Source organism: Geotrypetes seraphini, chromosome 1 (assembly GCF_902459505.1).
Source record: "Geotrypetes seraphini chromosome 1, aGeoSer1.1, whole genome shotgun sequence".
NCBI lineage: Eukaryota > Metazoa > Chordata > Amphibia > Gymnophiona > Dermophiidae > Geotrypetes > Geotrypetes seraphini.
Genome location: NC_047084.1, coordinates 261,849,605 through 261,873,064, shown reverse-complemented (window position 1 = coordinate 261,873,064; position 23,460 = coordinate 261,849,605). Strand labels below are relative to the sequence as shown.

The 23,460-nt window shown below is 42.3% G+C and overlaps 1 protein-coding gene across 1 annotated transcript in view; it reads left to right on the top strand.

Annotated features, from left to right (window-relative positions):
• The window catches only part of HGFAC (HGF activator), a 103,570-nt gene that overhangs the window by 24,992 nt on the left and 55,118 nt on the right, over nucleotides 1-23,460 (top strand). Inside the window, exons 4-6 of the mRNA XM_033950292.1 lie at nucleotides 7,585-7,658; nucleotides 17,919-18,032; nucleotides 21,015-21,146. Of these exons, the coding sequence (XP_033806183.1) occupies nucleotides 7,585-7,658; nucleotides 17,919-18,032; nucleotides 21,015-21,146 (320 nt within the window). The remainder of the gene's footprint in view (nucleotides 1-7,584; nucleotides 7,659-17,918; nucleotides 18,033-21,014; nucleotides 21,147-23,460) is intronic.

Below are 23,460 nucleotides of genomic sequence, written 5' to 3'. Positions count from 1 at the left end.
GATTTTAGCAAAGCCTTTGACAGTGTTCCACACAAGCTTATAATAAATAAATTGGTTGCCCTCGTGATGGGCCCCAAAGTGATGGACTGGATCAAGAACTAGTTGAGTGGAAAGTGACAGACGGTAGTGGTCAATGGAGATCTCCCTGAGGAAAGGGATGTTACAAGTGGTGTGCCTCAAGGTTGTGTTCTTGGGCCTGTTCTTTTTAGGATTTTTGTAAGCGATATTGCTGAAGGGCTGTCAGGTAAGATTTGCCTCTTTGTGCTGATACCAAAATCTGCAATAGAGTAGGCACCCCTGATGGTGTGAATAACATGAGGAAGGGCCTAGCGAAGCTTGAAGAATGGTCTAAAATTTGGCAGCTAAGATTTAATGCTAAGAAATGTTAGGTTATGCATTTTGGTTGCAAAAACCTGAGGGAACGGTATAGTTTAGAGGTTGAAGAACATTTGTACATGAAAGAGGAGTGAAACTTAGGAGTGATAGTATATGATAACTTAAGGTAGCCAAACAGGTCAAAAAGGTGAAGGCAAAAGTTAGGATGCTAGGATGCATAGGGAGAGGTATAGCCACTAGGAAAAAGGAGGTATTGATGGAGCATCATTTAGAATATTGTGTACAATTCTGGAGACTGCACGTTCAAAAAGGTATAAACAGGATGGCTATTAAAATGGTCAGTGGTCTTCATCATAAGGCATATGGGGACAAACTTAAAGATCTCAATATGTAAATTTTGGAGGAAAGGCAGGAGAGGGAGATATGACAGTCATTTAAAAAGCTACATGAGTCTCTTTCATTTGAATAACGAGGGGATAGGATGAAGTTAAAAGGTGATAGGCTCAGGAGTAATTCTAAGGAAATATTTTGTTGCAGAAAGGTGGTGGATGCATGGAATAGTCTCCCGGTAGAGGTGGTGGAGACAAAGGCTGTGTATGAATTCAAGAAAGCGTGGGACAGGCTCATTAGATCTCTTAGGGAGAGGAGGAGATAGTGGATGCTGAGGATGGGCAGACTGGATGAGCCATTTGACCTTTATCTGCCATCCTATTTCCGTTTCTGTCCTCCAGCCATTGGGGTTTAATCTGCATGCATTGGAGATTTCAGAGCATGCAAATTTAATCTTGTGCATATGCATTGTGGGGTCTACAGGACAGGTTTGGGATGCACTTCTTTGCAATATGGTGATTTAATGACCTGCTATCCAACCTCACTGGGAGCAAAAACTATTCGGACCTTGGACAAACTTGGGCCTTTTGGATGCGGATGTTTGGGCAGGACTTCAATGGCTGGGAGGGTGTAGATGGGTTGGAGTGAGCTTTGATGGAGAGTAGTTGGAACCCAAGAACAGTACCGGGTAGAGCTTTGGATTCTTGCCCAGAAATAGCTAAGAAGAAAAAAAAAATTTAAATTGAATCAAGTTGGGCAGATTGGATGGACCATTCGGGTCTTTATCTGCTGTCATCTACTATGTTATGAATGTTACTATGGGCTCCTTTTACTAGTGTTTTTAGTGCGTGCTACATTGCCATGTGCGCTACCCCCACACTACGCAGAAAATGCAAATGCAAGCTCTATGGAGGCGTTGGCGTCTAGTGTGCGGGGCAATGAAGCGCTCGCTAACCCCACACTAAAACCGCTAGCGCACCTTAGTAAAAGGAGCCCAATATTTATTTCTGTTGAACCTAACAAACAAACAAAAGAACCTGATGAGTAGCATTCCTATATTGCTGACTGTGATGCCTGTTACAGTGACAATTTGCTTAACAAAGCACTCTGTTACAATGGGTGTATCACTATACAGTACTCCCCCGATATTCGTGGGGGTTCCGTTCCAGGAACCCCGCGAATGCTGAAAAAACGCGAATACAGTTTTTAGCGGGGGAAGCAGGAGAGGACATCCAGAGCGCTGGCAAGTGAAGGAAATCACTCGCGGTATGCTCTGACCACCTCTTCCTGCACTAAAGTCGGGCCTCACCAATCAGGAGCTGCTTTGACACGCAGCTCCCGATTGGTGAGGCCCGACTTTAGTGCAGGAAGAGGCGGTCAGAGCCTACTGCGAGAGATTTCCTTCACTCGTCGGCACTCTGGCTGCTCTCTCCTTCCGCTACAGCTGCTCTCTCCTGCCCGGTCATTCGCGGTCGGAAAATCCACGAATGACCGGGACCGTGAACAGCGAACCGCGAATGACCGGGGGAACACTGTAATTAGAGAGCAGAAAGATTTTAGACTTGAAAAGAGCATGAATCATAATCACGCCATACCAAAATGTGATAGATTTGACGTAGACAGATAGGTATTATTTTAATTGTAGGCAGGATATATTTTCTCATGCATCTGACAGAGATGCGCATGGAAACTGTTCTGTATTGAAATTTGCTATAATGAAGCTGTTCTTGGAAAAAGGAGACTTTTATTTCATGTTTTTGCTTTATGTCTATATATTAATACCTTTTTTAATTGGACTAACAATGCAATTGGGCCCAAATTCTATAAACGGCACCGCTAATTAGGCGCCTAAGTTAAGGGGAGAAACACTGTTTTAAACGGTACTAAATTCAACGTGCCTACTATCACCTAAATCATTGGTGCTGGAATCGCGTCTTCAGAGGCACCTACTAGTGCCTAAAGCCACTATAGGCATGGCTAATGCCGGAAATGGGGTCAGGTGCGATTCACATTAAAGATGGGCACCGTAAATATAGGCCTTGGAAAGCCTGGCCCACACGTCTAGCGTCTATCTTTGCCAGAGGTATGATTCTCTAGATGGTGCCGTCACCTGATTGACACAGAATCGGCAGCCGCTGACAACAGTGACATTTAGAGAATCCGGTAGAAAATGCATTTAGAGGTCCTTTTATTAAGGTGTGCTAACCGATTATATGCCATGATATTCCTATGGGCATCTTAGCATTTAGCGCACACTAAGAATATAAGAACATAAGAAAAGCCCTCACCGGATCAGACCGAGGTCCATCCAGTCCGGTGATCCGCACACGCAGCGGCCCTTTTAGGTACTCCTGAATGGTGACCCAGATATACCATAGCCCTCAATACGATTTGCAAGAAGGTGTGCATCCAACTTGCGCTTGAATCCCAGAACAGTAATCTCCGTCACAACATCCTCCGGGAGAGCATTCCAAATTCCCAGCACGCGCTGTGTAAAAAAGAACTTCCTGACATTCGTCCTGAACCTGTTGCCACTCAGTTACAGTCTGTGACCTCTTGTCCATGTCACATCCGAAAAAGTTAATAATGCTTCTTCTTGGTTGATTTTATCAAATCCCTTTACTATTTTAAAAGTCTCTATTAAATCCCCTCTCAGTCTTCTCTGCTCGAGGGTAAACAATCCCAATTTCCTAAGGCGTTCATTGTAGCTCAATTTCTCCAATCCCTTGACAAGTTTCGTAGCTCTCCTCTGTACCCTTTCCAGTAGAATTATATCCTTTTTGAGGTATGGAGACCAGTGTTGGACACAGTATTCCAACTGCGGTCTGACCATTGCTCTATAAAGTGGCATTATTACATCTTCCGATCTACTCGTGATCCCTTTCTTAATCATGCCCAACATCCTGTTTGCTTTCTTCGCTGCCGCCGCACATTGTGCCGAAGGCTTCAGGGTTCTGTCAATCAGTACCCCCAAATTCCTTTCTAGTTCGCATTTTGCTAATGTCACCCCCAACATCTTATACTCGTGCTCTTTGTTTTTTTTCACTAAATCAGTTAGCGCACCTTAATAAAAGGACACCCAAGTTAGTTCCATTAAAAAAAGGTATTATTTTATTTCATTTATGGTTTTGTTTTATTTCTATATAGTACCTTGAAAAGTAAATTAACATGGCCACCACACCATTTCACTCAGCTGGAAAAAGAAAAGCTCAAACAAACAGGAGCCCAACATAACGGGTTGAATTCCTACTATAATTGTCAAAACTTGCATAGCAAATCAGAATTAACCCCCCATTTTACTAAGCCGCGTTAGGCTTTTTTATTGCCGGCCACGGTGGTATTAGCTTCGATGCTCATAAGAACATAAGAATAGCTTTACTGGGTCAGACCAATGGTCCATCAAGCCCAGTAGGCCGTTCTCACAGAGGCCAATCCAGGTCACTAGTACCTGGCCAAAACCCAAGGAGTAGCAATATTCCATGCTACCGATCCAGGGCAAGCAGTGGCTTCCTCCATGTCTTTCTCAATAACAGACTATAGACTTTTCCTCCAGGAACTTGTCCAAACCTTTCTTAAAACCAGCTGCGCTGTCCACTTTTACCACATCCTCTGGCAACGCGTTCCAGAGCTTAACTATTCTCTGAGTGAAAAATTTTTTCCTCCTATTGGTTTTAAAAGTATTTCCCTGTAACTTCATCGAGTGTCCCCTAGTCTTTGTAATTTTTGACAGAGTGAAAAATTGATCCAATTATACCCGTTCTACTCCACTCAGGATTTTGTAGACTTCAATCATATCTCCCCTCAGCTATCTCTTTTCCAAGCTGAATAACCCTAACCTTTAGTCTTTCCTCATACGAAAGGAGTTCCAGAGCTAATATCTCCGTGGCCGGTGATAAAATAGCCTAATGGTGCTTTGTGAAAGGAAGGGTAAAATTGGTATTATGGACGGAAGAATAGGAAGTTGCAAGTTTTCAATGCAAAATAACCATTCCACATTTAAGATGATTCTTTCTATTAATCATATGCTTGTATTTCTAGATTTTATTTTACCCAGCAGCACAAATAGTTTCATGCTGTGCTTCCCAGCACTAATAATTGAAGGATCTTTTTTCCTTTATGCTGCACTTAGAGGGACATATTGATTAATTCCTAGTGCCAAACACGAGTGACTTGTAATGAATTTTGCACAGCTGGGAAAAGATGAGGAGCAAGGGAAGAGCAGAAAGAGAGAGAAAGAGATGAAGATCAAACAGGAAGGGTGAAAGGAAAGAAAAAGATGGAGAACACAGAGAAGGAGGGAGAAAAATAGAGATAGAAGGCAGAGAATGAGAAGGGAGTTATATGTAAGAGAGAGGGTACAAGTAGAGGGGTGAGATGGAAGAGAGAGATTTATAGTGAGGGAGATGACAAAAAGATGCATCTTATGCTCCTGTGTGCGTTTCTATAGATTTTTTTTTCATACCTGAACCCTGTGCTTAATATTTGTGGAATATGTTTGACTACACTGATGATACAATATGTTAAGCCTGCTAGGCCTTCTGGTTGTTCTTCATGTCTCCTGCTTCTGACATAAGAACATAAGAATTGCCACTGCTGGGTCAGACCAGTGGTCCATCGTGCCCAGCAGTCCGCTCATGCGGCAGCCCTTAGGCCAAAAATCAGTGCCCTAACTGAGACTAGCCTTACCTGCTTACGTTCTGGTTCAGCAGGAACTTGTCTAACTTTGTCTTGAATCCCTGGAGGGTGTTTTCCCCTATAACAGCCTCTGGAAGAGCGTTCCAGTTTTCTACCACTCTCTGGGTGAAGAAGAACTTCCTTATGTTTGTACGGAATCGATCCCCTTTTAACTTTAGAGAGTGCCCTCTCGTTCTCTCTACCTTGGAGAGGGTGAACAACCTGTCTTTATCTACAAAGGGCCTGTTTTACAAAGCCGCGTGACAACAGCCCCAAAGCCCTTTAAATCTCTATGGGCTTCGGGGCCGTTACCACGCTGCTTTGTAAAACAGGCCCCAAGTCTATTCTCATGCTATAAGCTCCTGAAGCTCCCCCTTCTGGGAATTGGTGAATGATCTTCTTCCTGTAAACAAGGACCTGAAACCTCCAGCCAAGCTACAGAACATGCTACCATTTCTGTTTTATTTCAGTATTGAATTAGGGCATGCTTGCTAATGTAGTTGCACTGATAACCACAGAAACCCCCTTTATTCTCTTAATTTCCTCATTCACAATTAGTACTATAAAATATTCTATGAAATAGACACTCTTTAAAGAACTGAAAGTGGCATACATTTTCTGTACATAGCGAAAAGTCCCTTCACAATTTTAAGTACTATGTATGTAAGTGCATGGATGCAAAATACAAAGGGGATTGATAATTAAAGCAATTTAATTTAATTTAATTTGCCTGGTTAACTTGCAGCAGATAGATCAGCATCACTGCAACTCCTTGTGACCCTGGGCAAGTCACTTAACCCTCCATTGTTCCAGGTACAAAAAGCTTTGATTGTGATCCCACTGGGGACATAGAAAGTACCCGCATATAATGTATACAGTGCTGAATACATCTAATAGCACAATAGAAATGATTAGAAGTAGTCGTAGCAGCACTTCACCGGACAGTGCTGCTGGCTATCTGCTCTGACCACTGCGGCATTCTCTGATTAGTGTTGGAGCAGTCTTGGGGCAGAGCCAGTAGTTATTCACTGGTGATATTCTATACTAGTACCTAACTAGCTAATTAGGGTGATGGGACAAAAGTGCACCGGACAAACGGGTGCCAACAAATTGGAGCGGACAATTGAGCGCAAGACATCAGTGCGCCGCACAAAAAACTTATTTTAAAGGGCTCCGACGGGGGTGTGTGTGTGTGTGTGTGAACTCCCCCACTTTACTGAATACTGTTCGCGCTGCCGTGTTGGGGGGTGTGTGGGGGAGGCTGCTCGTCCCGGAGCTCCTGCGTCCTCTTTACAGCATCGGGAAGCAGGGAGAGCTCAGAACTCAGCAGCAGTGGCATGGGGGCCTGTTCCCCGATGGCGGCGGCGGTGGCTTGGGGGAGGGCAGAGAGAAAGAAAGACAAAGAAAGAAAGGGGGCAGGCAGGGAGACACAAAGAAAAGGGGGGCAGGGAAACAGAAAGAAAGAAGGGAAACAGAAAGACAGAAAGGGGACATGGAGAGAGAAAGACAGGCAAAGAGAGAGAAAGACAGGCAGAAAGAAAGAAAGGGGGCATGGAGAGAGAAAGACAGGCAGACAGAAAGAAAGAAGGGGTAGAGAGAAAGAAAGAAAGGGGAGGGGGCAGGGAGAGAAGAAGAAAAAGTTGGGAGAGGGAATGAGGTCTGGAGGAAAGGAAGCATACAGAAGGCTGAAAGAAGGGAAGAAATATTGGATGCACAGTAAGAAGAAGAAAGTGCAACCAGAGACTCATGAAATCACCAGACAACAAAGGTAGGAAAAATGACCATGGAGAGGGAGGGAGAGATGCCAGGGCATGGGGGGATGGAAGGAGACAGATGACAGACCAGGGGAAAGGAAGGAAGGAGGGTAGAAGAGGACTAAGTTCCTCACTGGACCCCTGGTAAAGCTCCAATCAAGGAAGGCCCTTAACACCTCTGTACACTCACTTTTTATACTTCCTTCCAAATTTGAAGAACACCAACTGCTGACACTATTAGACTAGTCCACCCCTAATTAGCTTTGTACTAGACCAGGGACCTAGAATGTTCTTACTGTACTGCAAGGAAGGCCCATTTTGCATCCTATTACAATGCCAATAATTCTTAGTGTAGATACAAAATATGAAAATCCTTTAGTACTTCTGGTCTTGGGTCTTATATGGTCTTGGACATTTTTTTTTATTATCTTATTTTGCTTTAGAGTCTTTGAATTTTTTTTTTTTTTACATTCATTATTAATTCTTGTAGGTGTGCAACAACACACAACTATGATCGTGACAAGGAATGGGGTTACTGTGCACCTCCGATTAGCAACGAAAGAGGTATGTCAATTTATTTGTGATACTAGCTGTGTTATGGATCCCATATTTTAAAGATGTGTTTCGTTCTTTTGGAAGAAACTAGATAAGCTCATTGTTGGTAATTTTATAAAATAAATGTCTTCTTTCTTTCCATGAAATAATTTATTGAAATCTTTTTTTTTAATTTTTTTATTTATAAAAATACAACATATCAAATCAAATGAAAAATATAAACAGAGAAGCATAAAACAGAAAAAGTCATAGGGTGTCATAACATAACATATGAATCCAAATTAAGCATAATCCGTTAATCATTAAGTTTCAATAAACATAAGAACATAAGCAATGCCTCTGCTGGGTCAGATCTGAGGTCCATCTTGCCCAGCAGTCCGCTCACGCGGCGGCCCAACAGGTCCAGGACCTGAGTAGTAATCCTCTATTTATACCCTTCTATTCCCTTTTCCAGCAGGAAAATGTCCAATCCTCTCTTAAATCCCAGTACTGTATTCTGCCCTATAATGTCCTCCGGAAGCGCATTCCAAGTGTCCACCACACGTTGGGTAAAGAAGAACTTCCTGGCATTCGTATTGAATCTGTCCCCTTTCAACTTTTCCGAATGGCCTCTTGTTCTTTTATTTTTTGAAAGTTTGAAGAATCTGTCCCTCTCTACTCTCTCTATGCCCCTCATGATCTTATAAGTCTCTATCATATCCCCTCTAAGTCTCCTCTTAGGGAAAAGAGACCCAGTTTCTCCAATCTCTCAGCGTATGAAAGGTTTTCCATCCCTTTTATCAGACGTGTCGCTCTTCTCTGAACTCTCTCGAGTAACGCCATATCCTTCTTAAGGTATGGCGACCAAAACTGGACACAGTATTCCAGGTGTGGGCGCACCATCGCCCGATACAGCGGCAGGATAACTTCTTTTGTCCTGGTTGTAATACCCTTCTTGATTATACCTAGCATTCTATTCGCTCTCTTAGCAGCTGCTGCGCACTGTGCCGTCGGCTTCATTGACCTGTCCACCATTATCCCCAAGTCCCTCTCTTGGGTACTCTCATTCAATAACATCCCTCCCATCGTATAGTTGTACCTCGGGTTTCTGCTTCCCACATGCAATACTTTACATTTCTCAACGTTGAACTTCATTTGCCATTTTGTCGCCCATTCCCCTAGTTTGTTCAAGTCTCTTTGCAATTCCTCACAGTCCTCTTTAGTCCAAGCTCCCCTAAATAGTTTGGTGTCATCTGCAAATTTTATTATCTCACACTTCGTCCCTGTTTCTAGATCATTTATGAATATATTAAATAACAGCGGCCCGAGCACCGAGCCCTGCGGAACACCACTCGTGACCCTCCTCTAGTCAGAGTAGTGGCCCTTCAACCCTACCCTTTGTTTCCTACCTGCCAACCAGTTTCTGATCCATCTATGTACGTCTCCGTCCACCCCATGGTTCTTCAGTTTCCGGAGTAATCGTTCATGAGGCACCTTGTCAAAGGCTTTTTGGAAATCAAGGTATATGATGTCTATGGGGTCACCTCTGTCCATCTGTTTGTTAATTCCTTCGAAGAAGTGTAGTAAGTTGGTTAGGCACGATCTCCCCCTGCAGAAACCATGTTGGCTGGTTATCAAAAGTTTGTTTCTTTCCAAGTGATCATCGATGTTTTCTTTTATCAGTGCTTCCACCATTTTTCCCGGAACCGAGGTCAGACTCACCGGTCTGTAGTTTCCCGGGTCACCTCTTGATCCCTTTTTAAAGATGGGCGTGATGTTGGCCATATGTGCCTAAATTTCTCTAAATTGCGACATTTAATTGCATAAATCTTCTCATACTTACTATGCAAACATAACATATTCCACCATGTATTGTATTCTAATTTAGAAAAATCCTTCCAATTTATGCATTAAGCATTAACATTAGTAAGATCTTTAAAAGTTGTGCTTTATGAGTACTTAGAGAAGTCTGCAACCCAAAACCTCCTGTGAAATTGTTGTCCATATCTTATCCCAATAAGAGGCAACATATGGACATTTGAATAGCATATGCTCCAATGTACCAATCACATCTTTACATAACCAACAAAGTTGTCCCTTGGGTGCATCAATTCTATATAAATGAAGCGGAGTCCATAGTGCCTTGTGCAACAAAAAAAAGGAAGACTGCATCATACACGCAGAATGTAGTGACGTGGTAACTGATTTCCATACTAATTTCCATTGTGATTCATCTAAATTGGTGTTCAAATCAAATTCCCACATTCCTTGCAAACCCCTTGGTGGTTTACATACATTGATCTTCAAATATTTATACCATTGGGCAGCTGCTCCTGGGTCAGAGGATACTACTACTATTAATTATTTCCATAGTGCTACCAGATGCACTCAGCACTGTACAGAGTCACAAAGAGTAAGAAAACAGTCCCTGCTCGAAAGAGCTTACAATCTAAACAGGCAAGACAGACAAACAGGATGTCATGGATACAGTTAAGGGGAATGGTTAATCAGCTGGCTGAGTTGAAGGACAGAGGATTAGGGTTAAGGATTGAAAGCTATATCAAAAAGATGGGTTTTCAGTCTGCTTTTAAACAAGGGAAGGGAAGGGGCTTGACGGACAATGCATAGCAAAGTGACAAACAATCCGGCTGACCCTTCTGCATTGTAATTTGAGGGTGGACCGATGTAATACAGTACTTAAGCTGAATCCATCTGTAAAATTGATGTTGAGGTTGCTTATATTTATTCACAATTTCAGAAAATTGTGCCCAATCCTGACCATGCAACTATTGTTTTATCTGCCAGATACCAGCCTTCCATATTCTCCAATTAATAATGGATCCTTGTATTTTATAATGTGGATTATTCCATAAAGTAACCCAGGGGTGTCCAACCTTTTGGCTTCCCTGGGCCGCATTGGCTGAAAAAAATGTTTCTGGGGCCGCACAAACGCTGCAGCAAGACAGAAGAGGGAGCCGGCAAGATGGTAAACATCTGGGGGCAGCAGAGGAAAACACTGCATCGCCCTTGACTGCGGCCGCACAAAATACTTCACGGGGCCACATGCAGCCCTCGGGCCACAGGTTGGACACCCCTGCAGTAACCCAAGATGTATCATTCCATTTAATGTTGACATTTTTTTTCTTATTCTTGAAAGGCAGATTTTGTAGCAATAAGCACAGGATTCTTGCCCATCTCCCCTACAATAGTTGTGAAAAGAATAGACCACAACGGAGCCTCAAATACAATTTTCTCATACTGAAGCCAAGCTGACATGAGTGTTTGCGAATTTGCATGCATCCACTTTGAACTCTGTTGCAGTATGAAGGCCAAGTGATATTCATAGAAACTTGGAAAGTTTACTCCGCCCCAATCTTTATCACACTTCAGTTTCTTTAGACTTATCTTTGGTGGTTTATTATTCCATAAAAATTTAACCAGCAAGCTTTCCATCTTATGATATACAGATTTTTAAAATAAGACAGGCAGCATACTAAGGATATAATTTATAACAGGTAGAATCATCATTTAATTGTATCTATTCTACCCCACTAGGATAACTTAAGAGGCGACCGCCTAGTTGTCATTCTGGGTAAAATGATCATTCATATACGTCACATTATAGGACATTGTTTCTTCTATTGTTGGTCCAAAGTAAATCCCTAAGTATTTAATTTTGCAAGGGGACCATTTAAAATTCAGCCCCTTCACCAGTAATTCTACCTCTGGACAATTTAATGGCATAATTTCAGTTTTTGAAGCATTAAGCTTATATCCAGACACAGAAGAAAAACCATCAATAGTTTGAAGGATATGCTGCAGTGAGTCTTGAGTAGCATACAGCAGAATGTCATCAGCCTAAGCCAAAAGCTTGATAGTAGAGGCTCCACACGAAATACCTTTGATGTTAAAGTTGCCAAGAATTGCATAATGCACTCTTTCCAAACGTATATAATCCACATTATTCCAACCATAATACGTTCATCCAATTAGAGTTTTTAATGATAATGACGTCAGGAGGGGGGTGCCTTATTTCAGAGCATCGTTAGAACGCTGTGGCCATTTTTATTTATGGTAGCAGAGTTTCAAGCTGACTGTGATATTTAAAGTCTTTTTAGATAGTTAGTTTAGATGTTGAGAGTAAAGATTAAACTTACAAATTATTCAGAATGCTTCAATCAAACTTATTGAGAAAGCTAAAAAATTTGATCATGTGACCCCACTACTTGAGAAGGCACATTGGCTTCCAGTTGCTCATCGCATAATGTATAAATTATGTCTGCTTACTTTTAAGTCCATGACATTTAAAACCCCAGCGCTTATTTATAAAGTCTTAATTACATATACTTCAGCTAGAGTACTAAGGTCAAATGACCAACATTTATTGGTCGTTCCTTCTTTAAAAGTTATTAATACACGGCGGCAATCTATCTTCTCAGTTACAGCCCCTCAAGCTTGGAATGCCCTTCCAATTTATTTAAGAGAAGAAAGGGTTTTGGAAAAATTTAAGAGCAAACTTAAGGGTTTTCTTTTTAAAGATGCATTCAAGGATTAAATGAATTGCCTATGCCTTTAATTCATCCATAATATTTTGATGACTTGTCTCTTCCCTTTTCCAATGTGTTTTTTACCTTAATTGTCTCTTTTATAACTAAATTGTATTTCTTCTCTAACTCTCCTTATGTTTGATCTTGTATGTATTTATCGCATTTTAATATGTTTAGTATGAGTTTTTATTTATGTCTGTTGAATTTTAATATGTTTAGTAGTATGAGTTTTTGTTAGTTATGTCTGTTTCCCTCAACTCTGTAACTTTTAATTGTACATCGCTTAGAATTTTGAATAGGCGATAAATCAAATTTTATAATAAACTTGGAAACTATTTTGTTTTAATTAAAGAATTTTAAAATATAGTTACTGGCTTAATATTTGATGCTCTGTGCTTAGTTGTATATACCTTTCCATATGCCTGTCTGATTTATATGATACAGGGGATATGATTTGGAGTTCATTGCTCATATTTCGAAACCCAAGGTTAAGTCAAATTACATTCAGGTGCAGACAAGGTACTTTGACCCAGAGGGCTGTTCAATCTAATGGGTCTGTTTAAGAAGCTGTGTTATAAAATCATAACTAAAACTGTTCTATTGCTTTGTAATTGCAGATGATAGAGATGCAGTAATAGGACATATGTTATTCTGACTTGTAGGGGGGGATTTAATTTATCTGTTGGTTATTTATTTTTCTACTCTTAATCCTTGGCTTTCAAGGATTTGGCCTGTGAACAACGGGATTCAGTAATGCAGGAACTTTATTCTGCATCTGTTAAAGCTTTTACGATCAGGATATTCACTTTAGTTATGTGAAACACAGAAAACATCTGCATATAATAGTAATGTAAAACAGCTCCATCTTGTGGCACCTGCTGGCCGCAGTCTCTTCCATCAGCAGCTAATGACGTCCATTGATCTTTGATGCTCACATGATAAATAAAGCTCAATCAATACACACAACTGAGAGTCCTCAGTGTACACAAGCTGTACAAGAAACACATAGGGCTCCTTTTACTAAGGCGTGTTAGTGCCTTAACGCGCAGAATAATGCATGCTAAATTGCCGCGTGTGCTAGACCTTAACGCCAGCATTGAGCTGGCATTATTCTAAAAGTGTACCGCACGGTTTAGCATGTGGTAATTTTGTGCGTGCGCTAAAAACGCTAGTGCACCTTAGTAAAAGGAGCCCATAGATATACAATGGAAAAAAGCCTCCCAGGAACAGGATGTCAGATACCGACCTGTACCTAACTCAGTGGCCTTAGCTTCTAGCTAACCTGGATCAATATTACTGGGGAAATGGTTGTTTATTACTTTATTATACATATCTTGTTGAAAAATCAGTGCTAATACTATGATTAATTCTCTGGTAATTCTTTACAGTGGAATTTGTATATTGGAGACCCGACAGAGATGAAGAGTATAAACATTTCAAAAAAAACTCTTGAAAACTTATCTATTTGAAAAATATTTGTAATATAAAATTAGGACTCAATTATCTGTTACCATGTGTAATTCCTGAGGTTGTCTCAGATTCTTAAATTGTGAACCACATGGAACTGAATAGGCCATGTGGTATACAAATGATGATAATGTAATGTAATGTACTCTCATTAATTCATTTTTTTTTTTCACCTAACATTTTTCTCTGCTGTTTTATATTTTGGGTTCAGTTAGAACCAGGACTGGGATCTGGTGCTAAAAGCCTGCATTTTACAATCACCATAGGATTTTCCACTGTTTTATATCACCTTTCAATTTACTTGAATCCAATTATTGCAGAGAGAATCAGCGTCAGAAAATTAATGTCAGGTCTTTTCTGAAACATTGTATTCATGAGCTCAAACTTCTGTCACTAGGTGTCACCCTTGCACAATTACTGACTCCCTCCACCTCAGCTGACCTAGGGACTGACCTACAGTAAAACCTTGGATCGCAAGTAACTTGGTATGCAAGTGTTTTGCAGGACAAGCAAAACATTTTATTAAATTTTAGCTTGATAAACAAACAAGGTCTTGCAATTCAAGTACATACAATATTTTGTATTAAAGTTTTTGGGTTGTGGAACAAATCGCCTGGGTTTCCATTATTTCTTATGGGGGAATTTGCTTTGATATACGAGTATTTTGGATTACAAACATGTTTTCGGAATAAATTATGCTCGTAAACCAAGGTTTTACTGTTCTAACCTGCATGTGAAGTTGAGAGAATTAACTGGTACTATAAAAACATTTTCTCTCAATATCAGTTCATTTTAATTTAATTCCAGCATTTATTTTGATGTAAAAGTCTATTTCGATAGAAAAAAATCTAACTGTAGCTCCTTAAAATGTAGTTAGGTTTTGCATACATTTTAAGTTTAGTGAAGTTTTTCATGCAGAATTTGGCTAATATGAACACAGGTAATGAGCTATAATTTTGTAGCTTATTACTTCATTTGCAAAGATTTTGCATTGTACTTTAAAATTTAAATTACAGTCAAACTTTGGTTTGCGAGTAACCCGGTTTGCGAGTGTTTTGCAAGACGAGCAAAACATTCATGCAAATCTTGTCTCACAAACCGAGTGTTGACTCGATTTGCGAGGACCCCCTTGATAACCGGCATCGCTCCCCCCGCTCACAAAGGCCCCCCCACGCAAACCAGCAACCCCCCCCGCGTGAACCAGCACTCCCCGCCCGAACAACTTCAAACTTACCCCCCCCGTCTGGCACCGGCACGCAGCCCACAGGACGTGTCAGTGCCGTTTGAAGAAGTTCCTGCATCTTGCTGGGCCTTGAGCATGCATCTGCACATGCTCAAGGCCATCTAGTTCTCCCTCTCACCGAGATTCTCGGCGTGGGGGGTGCCTGTTAGCGCAGGGGGGCCTTTGTGAGCGGGGGGGGAGCGATGCTGGTTCTTTCGGGGTGGAGCAGCGCTGCTGGCCTCGGGGGGGGGGGTCGGGGGGGAACGTATCAAGCGAGTTTCCCTTAGTTCCTATGGGGAAACTCGCTTTGATGTACGAGTATTTTGGTTTACAAGCATGCTTCTGGAATGAATTATGCTCGTAAACCAGGGTTCCACTGTACCTGTGAAAATCTGGCTAATAGTGTCTGCATAATTTTGCAAATAAAATTGGGTGTTTTATATGTTGGGTTTCTGTTAGGGAAGGGCACAGAATGTTTTTTTCAGCTGGCTTGTTTTTGGATCACTCTCACACTATGGGCTTCTTTTACGAAGGTGCGCTAGTGGTTTTAGCACGCGCTTAGCGAACGCTACATTGCCACGCGCGCTAGACACTAACGCCTCCATAGAGCTTGCATTAGTATTTTTCAAGTAAAAGGAGCCCTATGTCGATGCCAAAAACTCCTTATAGCAAAATTGATGAGGAAGAGAAAAAGTTTCTTTTCAAGTTAAATATTTCCACTCATCTCTTTCTTCTTCAATCTTCTTCTAGTTATTCAAATAGATTTTTCATTTTTCAGACCCCCTCATGTTGTAATTCAAATTCAGCTGAAGATACTTTATAATTAAAGAGAGGATTAAACAGGGGATAGAATAAAGAAACCTCAAGCGCTCATGGCAATTTGATTATTAGAACTAGTCTAGGACATAACTGCCTAATGCCTGTAAACTAAGGGTGCTTATTTTTTACTCTCTATATATAGATATTGAAAGTACTTAGCTTATATGAACGTTAGTAACTCCTTATTCAAATTGAGGAGACTGAGAATCTATTATCACGAGTGAAATGATGGTCACAGGCTCTACGGAGCGTCTCCGTTTCACTCAAAACTGAGCTTCATCATGCAATCATGCAATTAGTAGGCTAAGGGCTCTTTTTACAAAGCCGCGCTAACGGTTTAACGCGTGTGATAGCACGCGCTAAACTGCCATCCACGCTAGCCGCTACCGCCTCCTCTTGAGCAGACGGTAGTTTTTCGGCCAGCGCGGGGGTTGGCGCGTGATGAAAAGTTGCGCGCGTTAAGCCCGCTAGCGCGGCTTTGTAAAAGGAGCCCTAAGTGTATTTTAATGAAAAATTAAAAGGGGCTAATAGCCACAGTGGCACCGTTCTTCCCCAGGCTCCTTTTGTAATGAGAAATGCTCTTTGCTCTTTTTACAATGATTAGTACATTATCCGTGTGTATGTCTCCTGATGAAGCTCAGTTTTGAGTGAAACGGCTCCGTAGAGCCTGTGACCATCATTTCACTCGCGATAATAGATTCTCAGTCTCCTCAATTTGAATAAGGAGTTACTAACGTTCATAGCAACGCACGCAGCAAAACTCGAACCCTCCATAACCAGATTGTTAACCTCAACATCTGACTTCAAAGCATTCCGCAAAGAAATCAAAACGCTACTTTTCAAAAAGCATATTCAAAACACCTAATCTCCTCTTCCACATACACCGACCAGGTTACCCACCCCCTGACACCATATCCTCAACCACACAAAAAAAAAAAAAAAAAAAATAAAAACCTAATTCATCCTACCGATCCATATTACCTACCAACGCCTGGAAAAAGATTTGATATGTAATGTAATATAACTGCTTGCATCCAATGTTACCAAATCTATACTCATTCTGTAACTATGTCTTACCCTAAATGTCACGTACCCTCCTGGAAATGTCCAGCTTCTTCTTATGTAATCCGCTTTGAACCGCAAGGTACAAGCGGAATAGAAATCACTAATGTAATGTAATGTAATGTAATAAGCTAAGTACTTTCAATATCTATATATACAAGAGTAAAAAAATAAGCACCCTTAGTTTACAGGGAGATTGTTGAAACCGGTGATAGCTCCATAAACCTTTTTACTCTGGTGTACTATTGCTTCATTCTTGTCTACCATTACTCTATTTCTCATCCAGGGAATAAGTCTTGAGTTCAAGAAAGTGTGGGATAGGTGAGTGGGATCTCTTAGGGAGAGGAGGAGATAGTGGATGCTGCGGATGGGCAGACTGGATGGGCCATTTGGTCTTTATCTGAAATCATGTTTCAGTGTTTCTATCTACTTATACTTTCTTTTTTGTTATATTTATCTGAATATGATCTGTAATTACATCTTTGCTGTAGTTGGCCCCTCACTCTGAAACAAACTGCCACCTTACCGTAGACTGAAATCATAGGAGACAACTTTTTAAAATTATTAGGGGTGCTCTTCCTGGACACATTCAAGGAGTTTCTTCAATATTGGGGGTTCTCAAGCTCCCACAGAGCTGTTATAACTGGAATCATCCTTTCAGGTTTTTAAGAAAGTCTATAAACATTCCTATTTGTGCATGCTTTTTAGGATGAAGTGATTTAATGCACTTCTCATATAAATATTCCCGAGGACTCTACAGCTCCATATAGGGAGGCTTGGATTGTAGGACCAGCATGGACAGGACACAGAGTAGCTGTTATTTCTCTCTTTACTAAGGCCCCCTTTTATCAAGCTGTGTTAGGGATTTTTTTTTTAATCGACGGTTGCAGTGGTAAAAGCCCTGATGGTCATAGGAATTCTATGAGCGTTGGAGCAGTTACCGCCGCGGCCAGTGCTAAAAGCCGCATTACGGCTTTGTAAAAGGGGGAGGGGGGGGGAAGAGAAAAAGAAATGGAAAGATAAAAGTGTTCGTATTGACCATGGAGGGTAAATCTATAAGGAAGATGAATCAAATGCCTTTATTAACTAGTAGGCTTTTAACTGTGATTTAAAGTTCTTAAGTGTAGAAGGGCCTCCAGTCTCACAACAGCTGTTGCTTTGTTATGATTCTAGATCCCTGTGCAAGAGGCCATTGCAGGAATGGAGGGACGTGTCTCAGTGCAGCTGACTGGAGCACCTACCACTGCCTGTGCCCTGAGGAGTACACAGGCAAACACTGCGAAATAAGTAAGTGAAATAATGCCCTCCCCCAGTTGCAAGATATTGACAAGTGGTGGTGCCTATCATGTCTGAAGTTTTGAAAATGAAAAACACCAGGCAAAGCAATAGCTGTGCAGTTTTGAAAAGTTAGCATAAGTGAGAGGGTAATAAACATAGAGGAATAAAGCCTTTGATTATCACCCACTCTCAATGTGGGAAAACCCCTTGTATTTTACAGAGGCATTGCTAGAAGTGTGAAGAAGGTTAGAATGTGTTAACTTTTAACAATTCCAGCGTTATCCCCTCCCATTATCCCCAAACCTTTTTAAGTACCCATATCTCCATACCCCACCAATGATCCTTCTAACCCAGATTCCTCCTCACAACTACCTCAGAGGTTAAACCCACAATTTGGACAGAACCAGGATGTAGAATCCTAGGTAAATCTACCCTTCTCCCATTCTGACCCCAGACAAAACCCTAATAGATCTATAACCCTTACTCCTAGATCATCTGAACCAAAAATCTAGCATCTTAGTGAATATCCCTAACACAGTTCTAACTAAAGCTCTTTGGAGGGGCCTTCTAGAACATTTAAGATGGAACGTTTAGCTTTCAGAGAGAAAAAAAAAGTATGAATCCCAAACCAGAAGAAATTTCTGTTTTCATTTATATATACCTCTTACAGAGCGAGATTCTAAGATACATAAATCATGCAGTCCACGCCTCCATTCCCAAAATGTAGGTGGGTCCTTCTGTAGCCAACGCTGAAGGATACATTTTAGAGAGCTATCACCTGTGATTTATGAAATAGACCCCTAACACCCCTGCCACATGTAGTAAGTAATCTAATCCAGCCAAGCACCAAACCACAGGGGTGCAAACAGTGGCATGCGGTCAGGGCCTTCAGGGGATTTGCCCCCATCCCCTAGAGGCCCTGAGGGCACTGCTCTGAATTTTATTGGTTGAGCGTGCAACAGGCAGATGCTGCTCAGCCAATCAAATTAAGGGCAGCACTGTCAGGGCCTTGGGGTGGGGTGGGGTGTAGAGTCGAAGAATCCTCAGTCTAAGAGTCCTGCTTTTTTTAAAACTTTTTTGTTTGATGCATTTTGACTGGTTGAGCAGGCTGCCTACTCAACAAATCAAACTGAATCAAATAAAAAGTAAATAAAAAAGCAGGGCTGTAGAGCTGGGGATTCACTGGCTGCCCTACACTTTAGCTGTTATATCAAACCAAAACAATTGATGATTACTACAATCCAGGTGGGCACCAACCCGGATGCTTTAAATACTTTCCCCATTTGATACTTTGGAAGAGGGAACAGTACTACCGCATTCATGATGATTGGCAGGGGTAACAGTTTTAATAAAACTTGGAAAGGATCCCACTAACTACAGCTCATATCGCCCTATCTCCTTGTTGGGTACTGATTATTATATTTTCACAAAGATCATGGCCAAGAGATTGCAATTGTGTATGTCACAGCTGGTGCAAGATAACCAATCAAGGTTCATTAGAGGCCGCCAAATTTTTTTAGCATGCATAGAGTTTGTCATATTATTTGGCAGGCAACAAGAGAAGAGATTCAGCCCTAGTCTTGGGAATTGATGCTAAGAAAGCATTTGATAGGGTCTATTGGCCCTATCTTTTCCAAACCTTAGAAAGAGTGGGCATTTCAGGAAGGTTATGCAATGGATTTGTGCAATTTACACAGACCTTCTAGGATGTATTAAGATAAATGGACCTATACAGATAGCTTTAATCTAGGATGGGGAAACACATTTGGATGCTACTGAACACGTTAAATTAAAGAAGTGGTGGGTCGGGACTGTAACGAGGATGGTTTAGCCCCATGAGAAGATAATGATGGGAGTCCAAGTCTTATCCAGAGGATAACCTCCAGAAACCTTTCAGCTCACAGTATTCCACTCCACATCCCAAAGATGAAACAAAAAGCAGGGGAGGCAGGAGAGGGCAGCTGGAGCGCAAGTGGGTGAAGAAAATCACTCGCGGTCTGCTCCAACCGCCTCTTCTTGTAGTAAAGTCGGGCTACACCAATCAGGAGCTGCTTTGACATCCAGCTCCTGATTGGTGTAGCCCAACCTTACTACAGGAAGAGGTGGTTGGAGCAGACTGCGAATTCGCGAACCGCGAATTCATGGGAGAACACTGTACATACTTATCTGTTTCACTTTTGATATGTTTAGTGGAATATCCAACAGTATTATTCAAGCCAACAAAATGGTACTGCATTTGTCTAGGGCTGTGGTTCTAAAACCTATCCTGGGGGACTCCCAGCCAATCAGGTTTTCAAGATATCCCTAATGAATATGCATGAGCCAGATTTGCATACCTGTGGAGGTGAAGGGCAATATGTAAAGCAAGGAAGGTAAACGTGAAAAATAAATACATTTTCTGGGGCAGATCTAAGTGATAAATAATAGACAGCTTGCTATGAAAACACTTTTGCTGAATATTTCTCTTTGTCCAGAATATTATTGGATGGGCTTTTCATTCTATTGGTGAGTCTAATGCAGGAGTGGGCAAACATGGTTGTTGAGGGGTACAGCCTAGTCAGGTTTTCAAAATATCCTCAATGAATATGCATGAGATCTAAATGCATGAAATGGAAGCAATCCAAGGACTGTGGTTGCCTATCCTGGGCTTGTGTTTGTCTAGGCATCGGTAAGCAGTGTTTGCCAGAGTGAGCCAATTGGGCCTTTCACATTGCTAAGTACTGCAGTTTTTGGTGTGTATTTTGTCATGCTGAACTCTTATACTAGAAGTACTGTATGTACCGGTATCCTTGGTTTCAGTAGGTCATCCTTCAAGCCACATTTTTTGGGGATTTTGACCTCTGTGTGGGTGGATTAAAAAGTAAGAACAAGTAATGGTAAAAACTGGCAACCATAAATAAAGTACAGAAGAAATAATTTGGTTCTCTGACATATAAGCAAGTCACATTATCTTCTTCTCCTCAGTCTGTCTTCTCTCTTGTTTTAATTTAGGAAAATGTTTTGATGTGACATATTATACATATTTCAACACTGGAGAAAAGTGGCCACGATACTATGGAGCAGAGCCAGAATCGTGCTCATGCACCGATGGGGAAATTGAATGCTACTATGAACGAAATACAGGTATTGAGTGGAACGAGGGACTAAACTGTCATTTTATACTAAGTGCATCTGAGATTATCTTTTGGTAATAGTTCATCCCTCCTATTTTATATTTTTGAAGAAAATCTACTTTTATACAGAGCTTCACTCCCCTCCCATCCTGCTAAAACTCAACACATTTTTTCTACAATAAATTCACAAGCTCCAACCTGTTATTGCTAAGTAACAGACACAGTTATTTCAGGTGCTATTCACTATCTTTCATACTTCCTCTTTCAAAGCATGCTATGGACACAGTTTGCATAGAATTAAAAGTAAATATGAAAGCATATTCCCAGGACAAGTGGAGTACAAGTCAGTACATCAGAAATGGACGTCCATCTCTGTTCTAAAATACATATTGATGAGTCATCCATGTGCTGGAAACATCTAGCATGAACATCCAAATTATGAATGGGGGAGTGGAGGGGATGACAAGGGACCTGGATGAATGCTTAGCAGCATAGGAACGCCTGTCTTATAAACTGGCCACACAAATGTCTGTGCAAAACAGAGGAGTAGCTTAATGGTTAAAGCAGGGGACTCAGGTTCCAATCCCTTTTCAGCTGTGTGAAATTTTTTTTTTTTTTTTTTTTTAATTATTATTTTGAGCTATGCAGGAACAAAAAAAACCCCCAACCTATAGTACTTGAAGCTTCACCAATTCAGTAGCATTCAGGCTTGCAGGTGTCTTATATATTTAGGTACAGTAGGTATTTTCTGTCCCTGGAGGGCTCACAATTTAAAATATAAAAAATAAAAAAGCCGAAGTGGGATTTGAACATAGGTCCTGATGGGACAGATCTGGAAGCCCACCCCCCAGCCAGGAAAGAGGGTGCTTGAGCATTCTTCGAACAGCACCACTCTTTCCTGATTGAAAAGCTTCCAGGTCTGTCCATCAGTCCTCCTTTGAGTCTTAGTCCAGTACATTAACCATTAGGAAACTCCTCAGTTTTGCTTGTTGCTCTATTAAGAATTCTTATAGTACCTGAAGCTGTCATAGAGCTTAATATCCCTTCCTGGTTACACATTTGGGGGAGAGGAAAGGGGAAAGCAACCACTGGAGGGTTAAGGAGATGTCATGCCTTAAACTCTTCAATGGACAACTGCTCAGTCAGAGCAATTTTCTGTAACCTGGATGTGGTAAGTCCTAGGTCTAAATAATGCTCATTTTTTTAGACGTGAGTTGGACATCCATGTTTTGATTCCTCCCTAATCCCACCCAAAGCACACCCAGACTACACCCCTTCCTTGCTAAATGGTTATATTGCAGTGTTAGATTAGGATTTTGTTGTTCGTTCAATATGAATACCGTATTTTCACGCAAATAACGCGCACCCGTATAAAACGCGCACACGGGTATAGCGCGCAGAAATCACGATGATATGTACAAAAACTTTGGTATACCGCGCTCACGGGTATACCGCGCATGCTGCCCGACGCTCCTTTCGCCCGCCCTGACTTTCCGTGCGCTGTCCCGACTCTCCGTTCACCCCCCCTGACTTCCGTGCACTGTCCCCCCTTGAAGGTCTGTCCCCATCCTGAAAGCCTGATGCCCCCCCCCCCGACGTCCGATACATCCCTCCCCCCGAAGGACCGCCGATTCCCCAACAATATCGGGCCAGGAGGGAGCCCAAATCCTCCTGGCCACGGCGACCCCCTAACCCCACCCCGCACTACATTACGGGCAGGAGGGATCCCAGGCCCTCCTGCCCTCGACGCAAACCCCCCTCCCCCCAACGACCGCCCCCCCAGCCGACCCGCGACCACCCTGGCGACCCCCACGACCCCCCCACCCCCCTTCCCCGTACCTTTGGTAGTTGGGCCAGAAGGGAGCCCAAACCCTCCTGGCCACGGCGACCCCCTAACCCCACCCCGCACTACATTACGGGCAGGAGGGATCCCAGGCCCTCCTGCCCTCGACGCAAACCCCCCTCCCCCCCAACGACCGCCCCCCCCAACGACCGCCCCCCCCGCCGCCCCGCGACCCCCCTGGCGACCCCCACGACCCCCCCACCCCCCTTCCCCGTACCTTTGGTAGTTGGCCGGACAGACGGGAGCCAAACCCGCCTGTCCGGCAGGCAGCCAACGAAGGAATGAGGCCGGATTGGCCCATCCATCCTAAAGCTCCGCCTACTGGTGGGGCCTAAGGCGCGTGGGCCAATCAGAATATGCCCTGGAGCCTTAGGTCCCACCTGGGGGCGCGGCCTGAGGCACATGGTCGGGTTGGGCCCATGTGCCTCAGGCCGTGCCCCCAGGTGGGACCTAAGGCTCCAGGGCCTATTCTGATTGGCCC